The sequence below is a fragment of the Rhinichthys klamathensis genome, unplaced genomic scaffold, assembly GCF_029890125.1.
Source record: "Rhinichthys klamathensis goyatoka isolate OS25496 unplaced genomic scaffold, OSU_Roscu_1.1 h1tg000270l_1, whole genome shotgun sequence".
NCBI classification, from domain to species: Eukaryota; Metazoa; Chordata; class Actinopteri; order Cypriniformes; family Leuciscidae; genus Rhinichthys; species Rhinichthys klamathensis.
The window spans coordinates 2191893-2209935 of NW_026606790.1; the positions used below are offsets into that span (position 1 = coordinate 2191893).

At 38.1% G+C, this 18043-nt stretch overlaps 1 protein-coding gene across 7 annotated transcripts in view; it reads left to right on the forward strand.

Annotated features, from left to right (window-relative positions):
- rai14 (retinoic acid induced 14) overlaps positions 1 to 13292 on the forward strand; it is a 60833-nt gene extending 47541 nt beyond the window's left edge. For 4 of the 7 annotated variants that reach the window (XM_056268267.1, XM_056268263.1, XM_056268265.1 and 1 more), the window contains 12 exons: positions 695 to 752; positions 1584 to 1654; positions 6672 to 6778; positions 7328 to 7527; positions 8002 to 8027; positions 8387 to 8467; positions 8655 to 8744; positions 9841 to 9942; positions 10275 to 11813; positions 11904 to 12056; positions 12738 to 12803; positions 13052 to 13292. In XM_056268267.1, coding sequence (XP_056124242.1) covers positions 695 to 752; positions 1584 to 1654; positions 6672 to 6778; positions 7328 to 7527; positions 8002 to 8027; positions 8387 to 8467; positions 8655 to 8744; positions 9841 to 9942; positions 10275 to 11813; positions 11904 to 12056; positions 12738 to 12803; positions 13052 to 13129 — 2571 coding nt within the window. In that variant the 3' untranslated portion in view covers positions 13130 to 13292. The remainder of the gene's footprint in view (positions 1 to 694; positions 753 to 1583; positions 1655 to 6671; positions 6779 to 7327; positions 7528 to 8001; positions 8028 to 8386; positions 8468 to 8654; positions 8745 to 9840; positions 9943 to 10274; positions 11814 to 11903; positions 12057 to 12737; positions 12804 to 13051) is intronic. The other 3 variants (XM_056268264.1, XM_056268268.1, XM_056268269.1) reach the window with 3 other exon arrangements.
- Positions 13293 to 18043: the final 4751 nt, after the last annotated feature.

An 18043-nucleotide genomic window follows, 5' to 3' on the forward strand; every position in this document is an offset into this window, starting at 1 on the left:
TCCTGTGAAACAGAAAATTAACTGCTACACAAATGAAAGTGCCTGATAGTAGTAATTTAGTTTCATCCAGAAGTCCTAAACTAAAACTCCTTGCCTGGCTTCCCAAACACAACAAATGCTCTAATGTACCTAGTGCCTTGAGATTCTGATGAAATGTTCCCTGAAAACAAAAACAAAACTTTCTTAGCTAACTTTCTTGTTGATTGAATGTCTAGTCATTTCTAATGACAAAAAAAAAGTAATTGGCCTCTTCTAATTAAAATAAGCTTTGGAGGTTTATCTAGGCATACAAGACAAGTTATTGAAGGATTTAAAAGGGACATATGGAATCTCGTTTACATAATAGTAGCAGAATGAACTTGAGGGTTAATAGCTGGCAGTCAGTAATAGGACATCCACATTAGGCACATTTTTAGGTCTGATTGGCTACTGCAGTCAGGTTTAATATATTACACCTCTCCTCGGATGATGCCTGTCAAATAAATGCCTTGTGCCTGTTCGTCCATGAACACTGGCCTGACAAGCTGCTAAATGTTTAATAGGAGCGCAAATCATTAACTTGCACCAAAAAAAGCGTAGCTGTTTTGATTGAAAGGTTGTAATTGGTGTCTAGCAGTGCCTTCTGAGAAGAACATGTCATGGTGGTTTTAGATAATGCGTTTGAAGCAATAATCTAATGCGTTTTATTCTACAGACTAAGTGTGTGGTGGATGCACCTGACAGCTCAGGGAAGATGGCTCTTCATCACGCAGGTGAGGTGTAAAATGTCCTTGTTTTAAAGATTATTCTGTTTACTTTAATACTTCTCAACTCAGGAGCCCTTCAAGGACAAGCAACAGACTTTATCTTCAGTATATCTTGTTTTCTTTCACTACTTTTTGCTTATTAATAGTTTGTTCTGAGTAGTGTTTTGGTGCAAATGTTTTTCAACATTAACCCCACTGCACCGTTATTCCACTCCCAAGCACAGAATGACATGTTATTGTGGACCATTTGCTCCAAATTGTCAATTAGTGAGGGCAAACCCAAAGAACAGCATGTTTTTATTTGTGTATAGACTTTGTTCACCAAATTGATCCCTAGCAAAAAAAAAAAAAAAAGGCTCCCTTGCCCATTTCAGTCTGTATAGAAGACAGTGAGGAAAAAACTGACATTGTTAATTGAGCCTTTTTGCCATCTGTGAGGGATTGAACCGGGGTGGGATCGGCCTCGAAGAGCAAGGAGCTTGCAGCCACCTGGAGGTCAGAAGTCTGCTGGCAGGATGCTTTAAGCAAAACATGGTTTCATACGGACTACAAAGCAAAGAAACTGCATTTATCCCAGTCCGCTGTTTGAGAATAATGGCCGTAATTGGTTAAGAAACAGGGGACGGTGTGATTTTTAAATGGGGCGCTAATATTTGTTGGGAAATAAGTGGTGTCACACACTATGAGCCGGGTTTTGGTCTCTGTGGGAAAGCTTGAAGTGTTCATAGTAATTACTCTTTAAAGAGTTTGTTGGCATGCTGTTAAACCCTTGTTTGTGTCTCTGTGGGGATAAAGAACTGCTTCTTATTATCTGTTCTCTCTTTCTCTCTCCCACAGCTGCCAGCGGAAACGCTGTGATAGTTCAACTTCTGTGCGAGCACAAGTGTCAGGTCAATCTTGAGGACTTGGTATGTATGAGTCTTATAAGAAATATTTTAACTGCTGTGAAAATGGACTTTGTCTTTCTCTACATGTATCTCAGAGCTGCCTGTGCTGTACCTCAAACATGTGCATTGTCAAGGACAACTCCCCAAAGACTGTTCTCTGTGGGTTTGAATCCGTGTTCAGCCGCATTGATTTAAATCCTCATGGCACACTTGAGGTCTCTGTTACTGGGAGATTGCTTGTCCAAAGTTGTTTTTTTACTTTCTATTCTACAATGAGTTTTCTTTTGTTCCTTCAAGAGTCTCACAGTGCTTCTTTTAAATAGCTTCTGTCTGGTTGATGACAAGAGCGCTGACTAGCAGTTCAAAAATATTTTTTTCTGTACTTACAAGGGATTTTTTTTAATTTAGTAACTCAGACTACTACAAATATCTCTGGCATGTTTTGGTATAAGAAACATTTAGATTACCATAAAACATTTATATTGAGGCAGTTTAAATCTATTACAAAAGATCAAAGTGTTTAATAATATTTTTTTAATTATTTATAAATTATAAATACGAATCAATATTTAATATATTATTGTAGCAAGGTTAGATTTTGTGGGAAGAAGGTGGCGGGAACCGGCGAACCTTCAAAAACTTTAATAAACGTAAAATAAACAAATACAAAATGAAAGTAAAGACAGCAGCCCCTCACGGACGACTGCTGTCACATATAACAAAACACAAATAAAATCCAGGCCTGGCCTCTCTCGATCTCCACCATCGTCGCTCCTCCTTTATGCTTCCGCTCCTCCGTGAGAGATACGAGACCGGTGCGTCGCGCATGTGTCGCTCATTATCAATCACGCCACCTGCCTCATGCCGTTCTCTCACGACCCTCGGCCTCGTCCTGCTCGCCACAATTATAAATTCCTATTTGTAAACTAAATTACCTCTGGCTCATATTAAATTCAAAGTGTGTGAGTCTATTTACATAAAAAATTGTGGTTGGCTAGTGTTAGCATCTGCCTAGCATCATGTTTACGTTTAACCATCATCCTAGAGATAAATTAGATATAGTGTTAAATCATTTAAAAAAAGGCTTCAAAACTTTAGACAACAGAAGAAAAATATTGGCACATCCAAAACCATGTTTTGTTTAAAATGTTTTTGTAAATGATGACTCTACTAATAGTCAAGGTTTGTATCCATTGCCCATCACACTGACCTTAATTACTCCTCTGTGTCGGAAATTCATTAATATGCATTGCATTATCTGGGCATCTTTAAGAAGTAAACAAATTATTCTTATTCAGCATTCATTGGATGGATTGAGCTGTCCCTGCAGTGTCTGTTCTAAATTATCCACATTTATTCACAAAGATATAAATCCACAATTATTCACAGTTATCCTTTAATAGTAGTGTTATCTGTTAAGACCCACAGCGCTATTATCCCAGAGATTAGACTGACTGTGGTGAAGGATGAACGACCCTGATGCATCTCAAGAGAAACATTTCATTCTAATAATACATCAAATAGCGGTGTTCTGTCAGGGGAGACCGCTGGAAGAGAGGGAACGGCTAAACAACCTGTATTAGGTAGGGCTGTCAGGCGATTACATTTTTAAAATCGAATTAATTACTTGATGTGCCAATGAATTCATCGAATTAATCGCTAATTAATCGCACATAAAATTTGGCTGTGAAATTACCCCCAAAAGATTATTTAAAGTCATTCAACTATTTGAAAATCTGGAATCTGAGGGTGCAAAAAAATCAAAACATTGAGAAAATCGCCTTTTAAAGTTGTCCATTTATGTTCGTGATTGTGCTGCATTCGCTCACAAAAATAAATATTTTATTTATTTACGGTAGGAAATTTACAAAATATCTTCATGGACCATGATCTTTACTTAATACCCTAATGATTTTTGGCATAAAAGAAAAATCGATCATTTTGACCCATACAATGTATTGTTGCTATTGCCACAAATATACCCGTGCTACTTGTGACTGGTTTTGCGATCCAGGGTCACAAATGGTTCTTTTTATGAATGGGCCATTGAATCATTGGTTCACCCGATTGATTCGCTCAATTAACACGTATTGTTAATTCAATCAGAAAAGAAACGCTGACTTGACGTGGCGCTGTATGACATCAAAGTACTGCAAGAGCAATTCAAAAGCATACAGAGCCGCCTGCTCTCTAATCACTCTCATGGTACTTACTGTGTTTCTCGGAGATGCACAATAGTTCTGCTGTGGCTAATGATTTATAATGGGCTGCTTTATCAAGACAACAGATGCATAACTTGTTTTAAAGTAAAGTATTTTTTATCCATTTTTGCATGTAGCAGAACAGAATTCATATTTTTGCATTTTGCATAAAAAGATCCCAAACCTCTTTTACGTATATCGAAAGCATGTCTTTTTCATAAACTTTGACTTAACCACTGTGCCTGTCTGCTAGATAAACAGCCTTTGTCTACCATGCGACATTATCACCTATTCTCTAATTCACACATCTCAATTGTCATAATGTTAGCATGCAGCTCCAATGAAATGAACCGGGTTTTTTTTCTCTTTTCAAGCTGTATATTACTGAGAGACAGAGGGCCGGTGTGGGAGGCAGCGAACCCTCAAGCTGTGCCTCTCTCATTTAAACAACCATGACTAAAGAGCTTCAGCAGTCAGAAAAGAGTCAAAAGTAGATGGGAATCAGAGGCTGCTTCTGCTTACGGTCACTGATTATCCACCGTCGTCATCCTCTGAGGCAAGCTTGGCACATTCATGCCCACTCAGCCCATTGCTTTGAACATGCGTAAATACCTGCTCTCTCTGCTAAATTATTAAGCGTAGCCCAACTAATGTCGCAATAACATTCTGGGCTCAAGCACAAATTATTGAGCTTTGATGCCCACTCAGAAAACACTGGGCCTAATTTTTCGAAAACTAGGCTGTTAGTAATGAACGAGTCCAGTGATGTGTGCCTTTTTTCTTTTTTCTTTTTTCTTTTCATCTTGGAGTTTGCCTTTGAGCTGTTAAATGGATGGAAATCCTTCATCCACCAACAGCTTAGCAAAAGCCACTCTGTCTAATTTAGAAAACTCACACCTGGTTCTTTCCCTCTTATTTCTTCCTCGCAGCATATGGGATGCTCATATCCTCAGGAGCATATGGCATGCACTTACACTGCAAAAATGTTTACATTTTAACAGGATAGTTCAACCAAAAATGACAGTTCTGTTATCATTTACTCTTGCTCATGTCATTGCGAACTCATATGACTTCGTTTTGAGGGCTTTTTTTCAAGTGGTTTTAATGCACAGGAACTGACGCACAAAATCACCCCAAAACGCATTGTGTGAAAAATTGCCTTGCTTTTTTTTTTGGTGTTTCACAGAGGGAAGAAAGTCTTACGGGTTTTATCTTCAGTTTTTTTTATGCCCCTTTGAGGGTACTGCTGAAGTGACAAACTGTTGTACCTCTAAAGGTATAGTTTTTGTGTATTTCCTTTTGTGATTGCAACAGCTCAAGATCTCCTAGCTTGAAGAAATTAATATTGAGGACATTTACAGGCTTTCTTTGAGCAACACCTTATAAAATGGTTTGTTAGATACAATATTTTCTCAAAACCTGTTTTATGTTAAGACTGATGAATGTATATCCCTCGTTATGTAAACAAACCAATCAATTCTCCTACAATCATGCTAATGTTTCTATTACAGTGACCCAGCCATTGCATAATTGGCTCAGTTGTGAATGCCCATGAGGTATATGTTGTAAACAGACTTTCTCCACAGCAGCCTTATGCTGTGTTTATCAGTGCTGAATGCAGTTATAAACTAATTAATTGGGATTGTTGTGGTTTGCTATGTGAAGAGAATTTATTTTTCTCAACTTAAAGACCTTGTGAAATTATGTTTTGAACGATTATGTTTTCACCATAATTTGCCTAGAAAATGTCATTTAACTTAAAGGTCACTCACAGAATGTTCAAAGAAAATTGTCTTGATGGGATGTGTAATAGCTAGGCCTAAACAAAATAGACAATTATTTCATCACTCATATATCGGGCAAACAGATGTTCCTGTTAGTATAAAACTGTAGTTATAACATTCCCTGACCTTCCAGATGTCTTAAATGTTAGCTTGTTAAATTTAATCTTGTCTTGGCTCTTCAATGCATGCCAGGGAAGAAACCAGCCCGAGCATACAGTAGGATTGTATTTAATCGTTTCATTTGAGCTCAAATCACCTCCTGGACTGCTATGACTAAGCTTTTGCCAATTAAGATGCAAATTGAAAAACATCTAAAGATGAATTTAAACCTTTTTTTACCACAAACATGCTCTAGCTAGCATCAACACAGTCTCAGTTTCCTCACACTTCCCAGGGAAAAACCGCACCATGTTGTGAGCTCCCACAGAAAGTCTAGATCTGCACTTCTTGCTTCCCGAAGAAAAGAAAATACAACTTTGATACTTTTCTCTATAAATAATTCAAATGTATCATAACGTCAGCAGAATTGAAAACACTACTGTATAGTTCACAATGTTTTGCATGCACAGCCTCTTTTTTGTTGTTTTTGTAGTTGTAGTTTTAACTGAGAAAGCCTAAATGCATTGAAGTGCTGTACAGAGTTGTGGTGTAATTTTTAGGTTGCAGCTCAAATTCAGCCTTGTCATCCTAAATGTGCTTTTGATGAGGTGTCAGGTTCTCTCGCTCTGGAATAATTGGCCGAACCCCCTGTGACCTCTGGGGTCGCTTGTAGGAGGCGTTGAGCTCTTTGAGAAGATTGTTTGCCCGAGGATATTAGGAAAAGAAGGGGGAAAGTTCACCTAATATCATGTAGATTTGAATGCATCAGGTTTTACTTCTGTTGATATTAGATGCTCTATTACATTTTGATGATAATTCAGTGTCTTCACTGTCTCGCTGTTTGGTGCCAGTTCTGTCTAATGTACTGTCTATTCCTATAACGTAGCCTCTTAACATGCTGAGGATGGTATTTGAAGGAAAATTATGTTGATTTAAAGCTCTTTTTCCATTTAGGACGGCTTGACGCCCCTGCTCTTGTCAGCTAGACATGCGCATGCAGAGGTCTGCCTGAGTTTATTGGACTGGGGTGCTGACATCAATGCTAGAGACAAAAATGGCAGGTATGTTTCTGGTTATCGGTCACAATATTGAGAGACTGCTAAAAAGAAAAGTTTTTTCAATTTAAACATTACACCCTGCTATCATAAAGTGTCAAGTGAGCTGAGTCAACTAAATTGGAATGCTTACAGCGCAACTAAACTGTGCATAACATAATCCATTTTTAGACGGAACACGCTACCTTTCAAAAGTTTGGGATCAATATGATTTTTGTTTTGTTTTGGAAAGTATTTTATGGTCACCAAGGCTGAATTTTTTTTATGAAAAATATTCCTGCGATGGCAAAGCTGAATTTTCAGCAGCCATTACTCATTAGTCTTTCAGAATCTGTCAGAAATCATTCTAATAAGCTGCTTTGGCGCTCAAGAAACATTTCTTACATTTTTTTTCAGGATTCTTTGATGAATGGAATGTCCAAAAGAACAGGATTTATTTCATTTTTATGTGAAATAGAAATCTTTTGTCTTTGCTCTAAATCTATTTACTGTTGCTTTTAATGTGTACTTGCTAAATGAAAGTATTAATTAAAAAAACATCTATTATCCATTCAGAACCGCAGTGATGTTGGCCAGTGAGAGCAGCTGTCCGGCCGCTGTCGAGTTTCTGGTGCAGAGGGGAGCTGACCTGCACATGGTGGACTCGCTCGGCCACAACGTGCTCCATTACGCCAAACTGTCTGGCAGCAGCGAGGTCCGAACCGTTCTCAACAATGCCCTCCACAGACAGCAGTCGGAATCAGGTAATTTTAAAAGTGAATATCAGTGTGATGTCAATTTGAACAATTTAGCTTTAAGTTGTCATTTCAGATTATGATTAAAATACCAATGGTCAGTATCTACAGGTACATTCCTCTCCATGATGCTTAAAGTCACCATGACATTTTTTGCAGTATTGCAGTATTTACTATAAATAATTGATCCGAATATTTGTGCGCGTATCGTCACCTTAAATGTTAAATTCTGTTTTCTTTTCTGTCCTCAATTTACACACAGCTTATTGGCTCAACATTGCCATCTAGTGGCATTTTCTTTTCTTTTTTTAAACCTCATGCTTTCACACATCCAATTTTTTGCAAAATTTCTCAGATCTGCTTGCGAAATAATGAAAAAAAGGGAAGATTAAGACAGAATAACTAATGTTAGCACCAGGCAATGACATGCCATTTTCATTTTCCCCTCATAACCACATTCCATGTTTTCCCCTCCTGTATCTTTGCCATGAGCAGATAAGAATTCAACGAGAACCCCTCAGGTAAGCAAGTTCATTTTCATTTCATTCATTTTCATCCCCTCAGACTTTGATGGTTTTCCTCATTTTTTGATTTACAGAACCTGCAAAGTTTCTCCATAGACAATTTAAATTCACATTTTAACTGTGTCAGCCTCGAGCCAGGAGTTTTGATTGAATATTCCTTTATTTTTACATTTAACAAACATTCCCACAATGCACTTTTAGAAACCTGCACTGGCATTTGCCTCACCCTGTAGTGATAGTCTTCTTTTCCAAAACTAAGTGTGCAGTGTTTATTTCACTAACCACTTAAACACTTTACTTCGTCTTTCTCTCTCTCTCTCTTTTTGCCACTCTCCTTATCACGCACACAATCTCAGCATGGTCAAAAGTTAAATGAGGACAGAAGCTCCACTCCCAAAAAGAGAAAAGCACCTCCTCCTCCCATTAGCCCAATCCAGGTAAAGGCACACAGTGCTGAATCTGTAATCGGTAATGATCTCTGCACTTTCTAAAAGCTTTAGACGCAATTCTTTATGTAATTACTTCTGAATATTCATCTGATAACAATTTTTCTGTATCCATATTGGCTCTTACTGTCTCTAAGCTTAGCCTCACTTTTACGCTCTCCTTTGTCTTATTTTTCAGTCGGCTGGTATCATCTCACCAACTTATTTTACTCCAACTGATACTCCTTTGTCCAGCAAAAGTGATTCATCCAAAAGATTCAATTACAAGGTAAAATATGGAACGAGCGTTAAGGGGTATCAGATCAGTTTTAATCAAAGATATAAAGTATGTATGTATAAATCAAGAAAATATTATAATATTGATTGTAATCATTTATGCCTTATTATTTATTATAATATTGATGATAATAAAAAAATATAAATAAACATATCCTAAAAATTAATTTTGTAACTAGTAAAAAAAAAAAAAACGTTTCACATTACTTATTGGGTGTCTCAAAGCTTAGTCACTGCCTACCAAATTTTACCAAATACCATTTGAACATGGCTATAATGCCCAAAATGCTGTCTAGGTAGACAGCTTATTAGGTTTTGAAATATTGTCCGTGGTGAAAAAAAAACCCCCCCACCTGTGTTAGATACCTAATCCATAGGCATGTTGCGGTTATATTTTGTTCATTATTTAATGACCTGATTAACTTGGAGTTCTTCACTTCCTGTTTGTTGAGGAGGAGGAGCTGAAAAGTACTGTACTGAAGGATGAGATCGAGAAATTGCATGAGGAAAAGAGCATGCTGCTTGAGACCATTGAAGATCTGAAGCAGATTGTGGAGCAGACTGAGCCCAAGGCGAGTACCGCACAGCCCTTTAATATTCCTTCATGTGGCAGCTGCTTTGATCTTCAGCCACTTTTGCTCTCTGGAACCCATTTTAACAGCTGCATTTTTACTGGCCCTGGCCAGGTGAAGGACCTTGCTTTAGGGTACACAAAAGCAGACTTCTCATCCACACCACCAGTCTTGGCCTCGAACTTGCGGATGAGTTTTGTTTAAGTTTGTGCATTCTGTTTGAATTTCGACTAGTGACGCAAACCTGTGGGTCTTTTTTACGTGACCTTACAGAGTCTTGAGTAAGCATTGAAAACCTCAAAATCCAGAGACACTGTGTTTTGTGTTCAGTAATGGTGTTCTTCAAAACAGCCTCTTATGTTATGGAAATTTTGTGGTGGCCTGCTTGACTTCTCTTATTATAGTAACAGATCGCAGGGAATCAGTTTGTCGGTCTCAAGTGAGATTTTGATGTCTAAAGCCCAATAAAAAGGATATTGTAAAATAATCTCTTGCTGTCCTCCTGTTTTGAAACAGATGGAGCAGTCTGACAATGCAAATTTGTCGTTGATTGCAGCCCTGCAAGCAAAGATAGCCTCTCTCTCCCTGGAAAACCAGCAGCTTGCCCAAATAATAAAGGTAACTCAATGTAAAAAAAAATGTCACCTTAAAGCTGAAATGTGAATTTTTGTTTTTTCGTAAAAAAAAACAAAAAAAACGTTGTCGGTTACCTTCTTTTTAAACAAGTATTGCCATGTCATGCCAGTCATTGCCATGTATTGCCATGTCAAACAGTCAGTGGCCTGAGTTTGGGGCAGTACTGCCTGGCCCTGTATAAATTTTTACAAATCTGTTTTGGTGGTTGGAAATTGCACAAAGCACTTTTAAGTAATGAGTATTTGTAAATAAAGATGTGCATTGCAAGTCATTATCTTGATTTTCAAGAACATTTATCTTTTCTCACCGAACAGAAACGTCCAGCTCCTCAAGGAGAGGAAGGCCATGGAAATTCCCGTCCAAACAGCATCGAATCCAATGCCTCGTACCACTCCACCCGTGCTGATTTTGAGCTCTCCAGCGACGTGCACATCCACACGGATGAAGAGGATCTTTCGGAGATGTCTGGTCTGGACATTAGCAGTTCCTCAATCAAACATGAGATGGAGGAGGATGTGAGGTTGAGTACAGATAAAGAAATCGGACTGCTACGGGATGCGCTGGAGAATCTGCAGGCTAAACTTCTAGAGTCCAGAATGGAAAACCACTCCCTTCAGGCCAGAATCAACACTGACTTTGAGAAAATTGAAGTTGCGTCTAAAAGCATGGACGAAGATACTCAAAAACACCAAGAATCTTTGCAAGAGTTACAGCTGAGGGGAGATTCTGTGAGTCCACAAGAAGACAATGTGGTGCAGAAGTTTCAGTATTTGAAAAGCTGCCTGGAGCAGGAGGTCAAAGAACTGAAGGGAAAGTTGGCCAGGTCACAGGAGGAGCAAAAGCAAGATACTTGTTTGATAAGGGATCTTCAGGCTCAGCTCAAAAGTGTCAGCCTATCCGAAGTTGAGCGTCAAGAACTAAAGAACACCTACAACGTTTTGGTGGAGAACATCAACCAGGAGAAGACGCTGTTGATTGAGAAGTACAAAGAGTCTCAAGAAGAGATCAAGATGCTCCAGGAGGCCCTTCGTGGCACTGTGCCAGTGGAGGCTGCTGCCAAAGACTTTGAGGAGATGAAGGCAGAGCTTGGCGAGATTATCGATGGGCTGCAGCGGCGGCTTTTGGAGCTCTCAAAGTCGTACAGTGAGGCCAAAAGCGAGCTTAGCGCTGCCCGCAACCAGCTGCAGGCCAAAGAATCAGAGCCTAAGGACAAGGCAGACGTGGTCTGTGTCACCAAGGAGGAGCATGAGCAGAGAATTCAAGAGCTGACGTTCAAGATGAAGGACATGCAGAACATTGTGAAGGACACTGAGGCTAAGCATCAAGCGGCGCTAAAAGAAATAGACCAGGTTAAACAAGATGCCGAAAACCAGGCTCAATCTTCTGTAGCCATTGCAGACCACACACAGGTCGTGGCATCCTTGGGGAACGCTATCAAGAACCTAGAGTTGGAAGTTGAAGTTCTTAAAGAGCAGCTCGCCCAGAAGACCTTGCAGGTGGACGCTTTGCAGAACAGACAGACAGTTGAGAAGGATGTAACTCCAGATGATTCATTATCCCGGCAGGAATATGAGCAGATGAGGGAGACGCTGGAGGGTGAGATAAGTCACCTGAACCACCTACTGAAGGATGCTCTCAGGAAACAGGATGAGATGGCCCTAGAGGTGACCGCTGCTTGGCAGGAGGTGAGGGACGGCAGGAATGAGAGAGAAGCGGCGCAGGAGCTGGCGGTTTGCAGGGAGCAAGAGTGCAGTGCATTGAATACCAGGTACAAGGAGGCTCAGGATATCATTGTCCAGCTGAAGAAGCAGGTTGAGAACCATGTTATCTCAGAGAGAGAGAAGAATAAAAAGGTGCTGATTCTCTCACACACAGTTCTGTCTAAATTGATGCAGATGTGTCATATTAAAACCTAATGTGTCATGTTTGTTTATTATCAACAGATTGATGAGCTCTCAAAAGAAATCATGAAGTTGAAGGATGCTCTGAACAGCCTGTCACAGCTGTCGTACACCACTAGCACCCCTAAGAGACAACAGAGCCAGCAGGTGGACTTGCTCCAGCAGCAGATCAAACAACTGCAATATCAGCTTTCTGTATGTTACTAATCTTGTTCTGCCATAAATTAGCAAGGAATCTAATGTTCTGTTTCATTATAGGAAAGATAGTAGCCTAACTCAACGGTTCAAAAGTTTGGGGTCGGTAGTTTCTCATGCTTACCAACACTGCATTTATCTGACCAAAAATACAGTAAAACTGTAATATTATAAAATATAATTACATCTTAAAACAACTGTTCTCTATTTTAATATATTTTAAAGTTTGATTTATTCCTGTGATGGCAAAGATTTTTTTTTTTTTTGCATGTCACGTGAGCCTTCATAAATCATTCTAACATGTTGATTTGGTGCTCAAGAAACAGTTCTTATTATCAATGTTGAAAACAGTTGTGCTGCTTAATATTTTTGTGGGAGCTATAATATTTTTTTTCAGGATTCTTTGGTAAATAGAAAGTTCAAAAGAACAACATTTATGTGAAATGGATTATTTTGTAACATTATAAATGTCTTTGTCACTGTTGACCAATTTAGATGTAAAAGTATAATTTTTTAATTAATTTCTGGCCCCAAACATTTGAACAATAGTGTGTACCGGTATATAGCAGCATAGAAAATGGTTGTTGTTTTTTATGAGCATGACAGATGCATCATACATTCAATTAAAGGCTCAAAATAGCTCTTCAAACATATAACAGTATTTGCTTTTTTGTGCTATAGGAGTCCAAGAAACGCCATCATGAAATTGTCTCAGTCTACCGGATGCACCTTCTTTATGCTGTCCAGGTCCGTATTGATTTCCGATTAGTTTTTTATTACAGTGTGTACACATGATAACTTGACATTTAAATGTTTCCTCTGTTAAAATAGTGCAATGTCAACCACTGTTACAAAAATATAACACTATTTTATATATTTATTTAATAATATTGTACTTATTCCCATCCATATACTGTATTATCTTATGGAATTATTTCAGTTTTTTTCTCACTGTTCAGAATATAACTTTTAATCTCTGAAACCTTTCCTTTTAGGGCCAGATGGATGAAGATGTGCAAAAGGCTTTGAAACAGATACTTGTAATGTGCAAAATGCCAACCGAGGCCAAGTAAAGGAGCCAGTACTGCAGTTGTTCATGATTTGCCAAAAAACAATGATCAAAGGAAATTCATCTGAGAACTAAAGCCCAGAATCCATCAATCAGAATGACACATGTAGTCAAGCATTGCAATTGAAATCGTCATTGGCTTTCCCCAGATATTTTTGAAACTTACAGCGAAAAGAGGAAGACAATTGATGTGCGCACAATGTCTTAGCTCATGCAGTGCCAGACAAAAACACAATCTACAGTCAATGATTTTCTGAAATCTATTTTGAAAACAGTTTGTATTTTTGTATATTGTCAAAGAATTTGATCAGTATTTAATCCTGATCCTGTTGCCAGGTAATCAGATGTTTTTTGTCAGTTTGCATTGAGCTAGAATGCAAAAACAAAGCACAATGTGTGTTCTAGTATGTTTGCCTGCAGAGCAGTTCATCACAATGCACCTTTTACAATCGTATTTTCTTTCTTTTTTAGTTGTAGGATGTGGACTTTCTCAAATCGCAGCCACCTGTAGTACCTACGTGCTGTGAAAGTGAAGTGGCTCAGTGCTGTAGGATATTGTGACCTTTTTCAATAGTTTTTCAGAGTATGTGCTTAACAAAAATGTCTATCCGCCAAATGTCAGTCTTTCTTTGATACCAGTATTTACCTGCCATTTCCAGGACACCTGATGGGCTGTGTTCATGTGCCTCTGCTCATATTTAACGCCCATGGTAGTGTTTTGGAGACCATAACATTTGAAGCTGCACTATATTTCTTTTGCATTCTGCTTAGTTCAACCAGCCTGCTGCACTAAAACATTTTAGTTTTACAGTTGAATTTGCCTGCACATCCTAAATATGTACTGTAGTCTGTAATAATAGTAATGAAGTCATCACACCTTAAACAATTACTGTAGTTAGTTATAAACTAAAGGCTTCAGTGACACAGTGAGGGGTAAGTTAGCCCTAGCACTTCAGTGTAGTTGTGGTTTTTACAACAAATAAGGTTTGGAAAAGATGAGATTGTAGTTTGTCAGTTTAAGGATAAACACACTTCCCCAATTTAGGAGTTACTTAAATGTGGGTCGTATGAAGGATTTTTTGACACCTAAAGAGTAAACGCGCTTTGTTAGTGATAAGAAATATACAGTAGCACTTGAAAACATGCTATTCACCTGTAGAGCATGGTTTAGATGTTATTTTGTCCATGCACTAAAGCCTTGCTCATTACCTGGTTTAGTATAATTTTGTAGCTTTTTGAATGTAATTTGAGGAAAGCATATAAACCTGTTTGTAAGGAGTAATTGCCTTCATAGAAAATATAGCAGAGTTTTGTATGACGTGTATTAAGTATCCATTACCTATAGAAATTGCCATCTTTGCTTTTTGTTTATCCGTTACCTCTCCTGAGAATCTTGCAGTTGCTTGCAGAGTGCCATTGCATTACTAAACGAGTTCATAATATACAAAAACACATTTGTCATAGATCATATAGCCCCAGTTACAACAGAAAATATTTCACAAGTATCTGATACTCTGTTTCGGAAGTGACGAGTTTGCATGCAAAAAAAAAAAACCCTGCCCTGTTGAATACCCATGATATTGTCATTGAGCCGTCATATTTCATGATCTGTTCATTGTCAGTTGTGTTTTTTTTTTGTCTATTGTATTTGTATTTTTGCTTTGTAATTAAACTTATTAATTGGTCCCCCCCATAAAAGAATAAAAGATTGTTCCAGGCTAATGTAAGACCTTTTTGTGCACCAAAATTATTTCCAAGTATGGATTCTTAATTTCTATTCTACAAATGTGAATACAGCTTGAAATACAGATTCACAGCTGCAGGAAGAGCACAGACCTGGCTTTAATTTCATGGCAAATGGTGATTCTGCATTGAGTTTTTATTGTTATTGTTTGGTTTTATTGTATATCCGGCTGGAACATTGTACCTTGATGCTCATGTGCTTCTTGTGCGTCATCAACAAACGTACTGTGAATTCTAACTAGCTCTTAGACCTTAGGAGTAACAGTTTTGTTGAAACACTTTACAATAAGATTTAATATGTTAGCAGTTAATAACATTAACCAACATTAAGTCAAAATTACAGTACTTATAGCATTTAGTATCTTATGAATCATTTGCATTAACTAACAAAAATGAATGAACACTGTAAAAAATATATTGCTCATTGTTAATGTTAGCTAATGTTGATAAAAGGGACGTTATTGTAAAGTGTTAACAATTTGGTAAAGCTGATCTAATGGCATATTTAGAAAGTTGTTTTACAATTTGAAAACATTTCCTTGAGCTGCCAAAATGATACTGTACAAATTGAGGATTTTCATATTTTACATGCCTTTATTTTGCAAAGGTCTCAAAGAGAAAACAAACACAAGAACTAAACTGGCCAACATGTGAGTTCCATTTCCTGTTGGTAATTTCATGAAATTGCTGCTTTGGTGGAGAAGGCCACTGTCAATGTTTTTTAGATGCCATTTTGGCAAGAAGAGCAACTGTCAGCGCCTGAAGGCCGAACCAGGGACAATAGACCATCTCCCTCTGAGCACACAGCATCAGAATGTTCTTAGATGTCATGCCAACTGAATTCTGGGTAGTGGGTAATGTCACCACGGTACCCTATGGTATGACTCCTTTAAAATGTTTCTTTATAGCTTTGTCCTTGTACGATACCATCTAACTCAAACAAGTGGACACCACATTAGAGCACAAGTGCCTGCCATGGCAGAAATACCAGTAGCTTTACTTGGACACAGATTAGTTTTAAGCTATATTATTATTTTCCTGTCCCAAGAAATGGACTCAAGAGCATCCCGCCTGTGTTAGGCCCTTAGTGTTGTATGCAGTACACCAAAAGTAATTGTTGTGTCAGCTAGATGGTGCTGTTGTCCAACTTAGAAAACCACTTCAGGCTACATTGAGGATAAAGCATTGAAGTCAAATATGCAGCCATTCAAATCATATTCAGAGCATAACGGAGTTAGAAAGTCAAGTCAAGTCAAGTCACCTTTATTTATATAGCGCTTTTTACAATACAGATTGTATCAAAGCGCTTCACAGTGATAACATGAAAACAATATAACAAAAACAATATAACAATATAACAAAGTTTGTTTCTAAAAGAAATTGCGTCAACGTCCAATAAAAATAAAATAAATAAAAGTAAAACATTTTAGATGTTCCATTTTATCATGGTATGTCCATGCTGTATTTTTTTTTATATGATATTATTTTATACATTTAAAAGCAAATATAACAGAAAAGCCCATGCAAAAGGAATTTTGAACATTTAAAATAGTTAAGTGTTTTTATAATCCTCGATCTATATCGATAAATAGCCTATGTAAGCAATAAGGTAAGTTACCGAGAGGATAAGATAAGTGAATAAGTCACGCGACTTATCGTGAATAAGTCTCGGCCATTTTTTACAGTCTATGGTCACGGCTTAGGTGCCTACTGCAACACCACTAGCCTCGAGTAACGTTAACGTTACCTTATTGCTTTTATAAAACGGTTACCGCACACAATACAAATATTAAAGCCAAAAAGATTTATCAATGCAACTTTCATGAAGAAAAATCACTAGCAAAAGCATTCCTTACGCTGGAAAAAAGAGTCCCTAACCGTGAACAGTGCTTATTTCTCCATTAAATGCAACAAATACTGTCTTTATGAGTGAGTCTGTCAGTAGAGAAGACTTTTATATTGAAAGGACTGAAACTTGTGAACACGGAGAAGCAAAACACTACTGACTAACGTGCTAGGGCACTGTTAAAAGCAGGTTAAAAGTAACGTTAGCCTACTGCATGTTATCGCAGCGGACATTCAAACATATAACGTAACGTTATTGTATTACGAATATAGGACTGACCTGAAGGAAAATGCTATATCTACTGTAAATGCAGGTAAATTCACTTACGTACTCGATCTCTCGCAATACTCTATAAGCTTCAATCAATGGCTTCAATGTAAGAAGAAACATTTGTTTACATTGCTAAGAGTGGTTGCTAAGGGTGATGTTAAGTAGTGTTGCATAGAACCGTTGGGTGAAGAAGCGGTCGTCATGGCCGTGTTTTATACACGAAAAAGCACGGCTATGATGACCTTTTCACCCAACGGTACTAACATCGGCACAGATTTTAAAACTGTTTTGAAGTTTGTAGCTATATATTTTCTTATAACTGTTACTGATCGGACTTCGAGTTTTCGTAAACGATGAAAGATCTCATAAGACTTAACGTTACATTGGCTGTAATACTAGTGATGTCGACCACTAACTACTGGGTCTCGGTCTTGTCACGGCCTTGACGCCACGGTCTTTGGTCTTGTCTTTGTCTCGGACCTCTCGGTCTTGTCTAGGTCTATATCCACGACGACACAACGTTCGATAATGCAACAGTATTATTATTTCGCTCCCCTCAAATGCAACCAATCACATGTATTTTTTTTTGTGACACAGCCGTTGGCGCTCATCCATCCATATAACATTATGCCTCAGTGAGTGAGTGTAGCATAGACTAGAGCGTAAAGAGCACATTCAGTAAGTAGTATGTCAGCGAATTCCTTGGTCATAAAATTTGCTTTCGTAGAACACAATGAGTTCTTCTGCACATCGTCAAATAAAAAGAAGCATTCGGCGAAATGTAGATTCTGCAAAGTCTGCTTGACAGAGACAGCCGGGACCACCTCAACGTTCACCAGACACCTGGAGCGTAAACACAGGCAAAGGTAATCTAACGTTACCCGTTTTCAAACTCTTTGAGGTAAAACCTTTCCAACCTCCCATGACCAAACAGATCATGTATCTGCTGAATTATTGTTGTTTATCATGTGTTCTTCTCACACTTGTGGTATAAGTTATTTAGGGACACATTTTTTGCAAGCTTCTCTAAGGACATAACTTAACTAACGTTAACCTGGT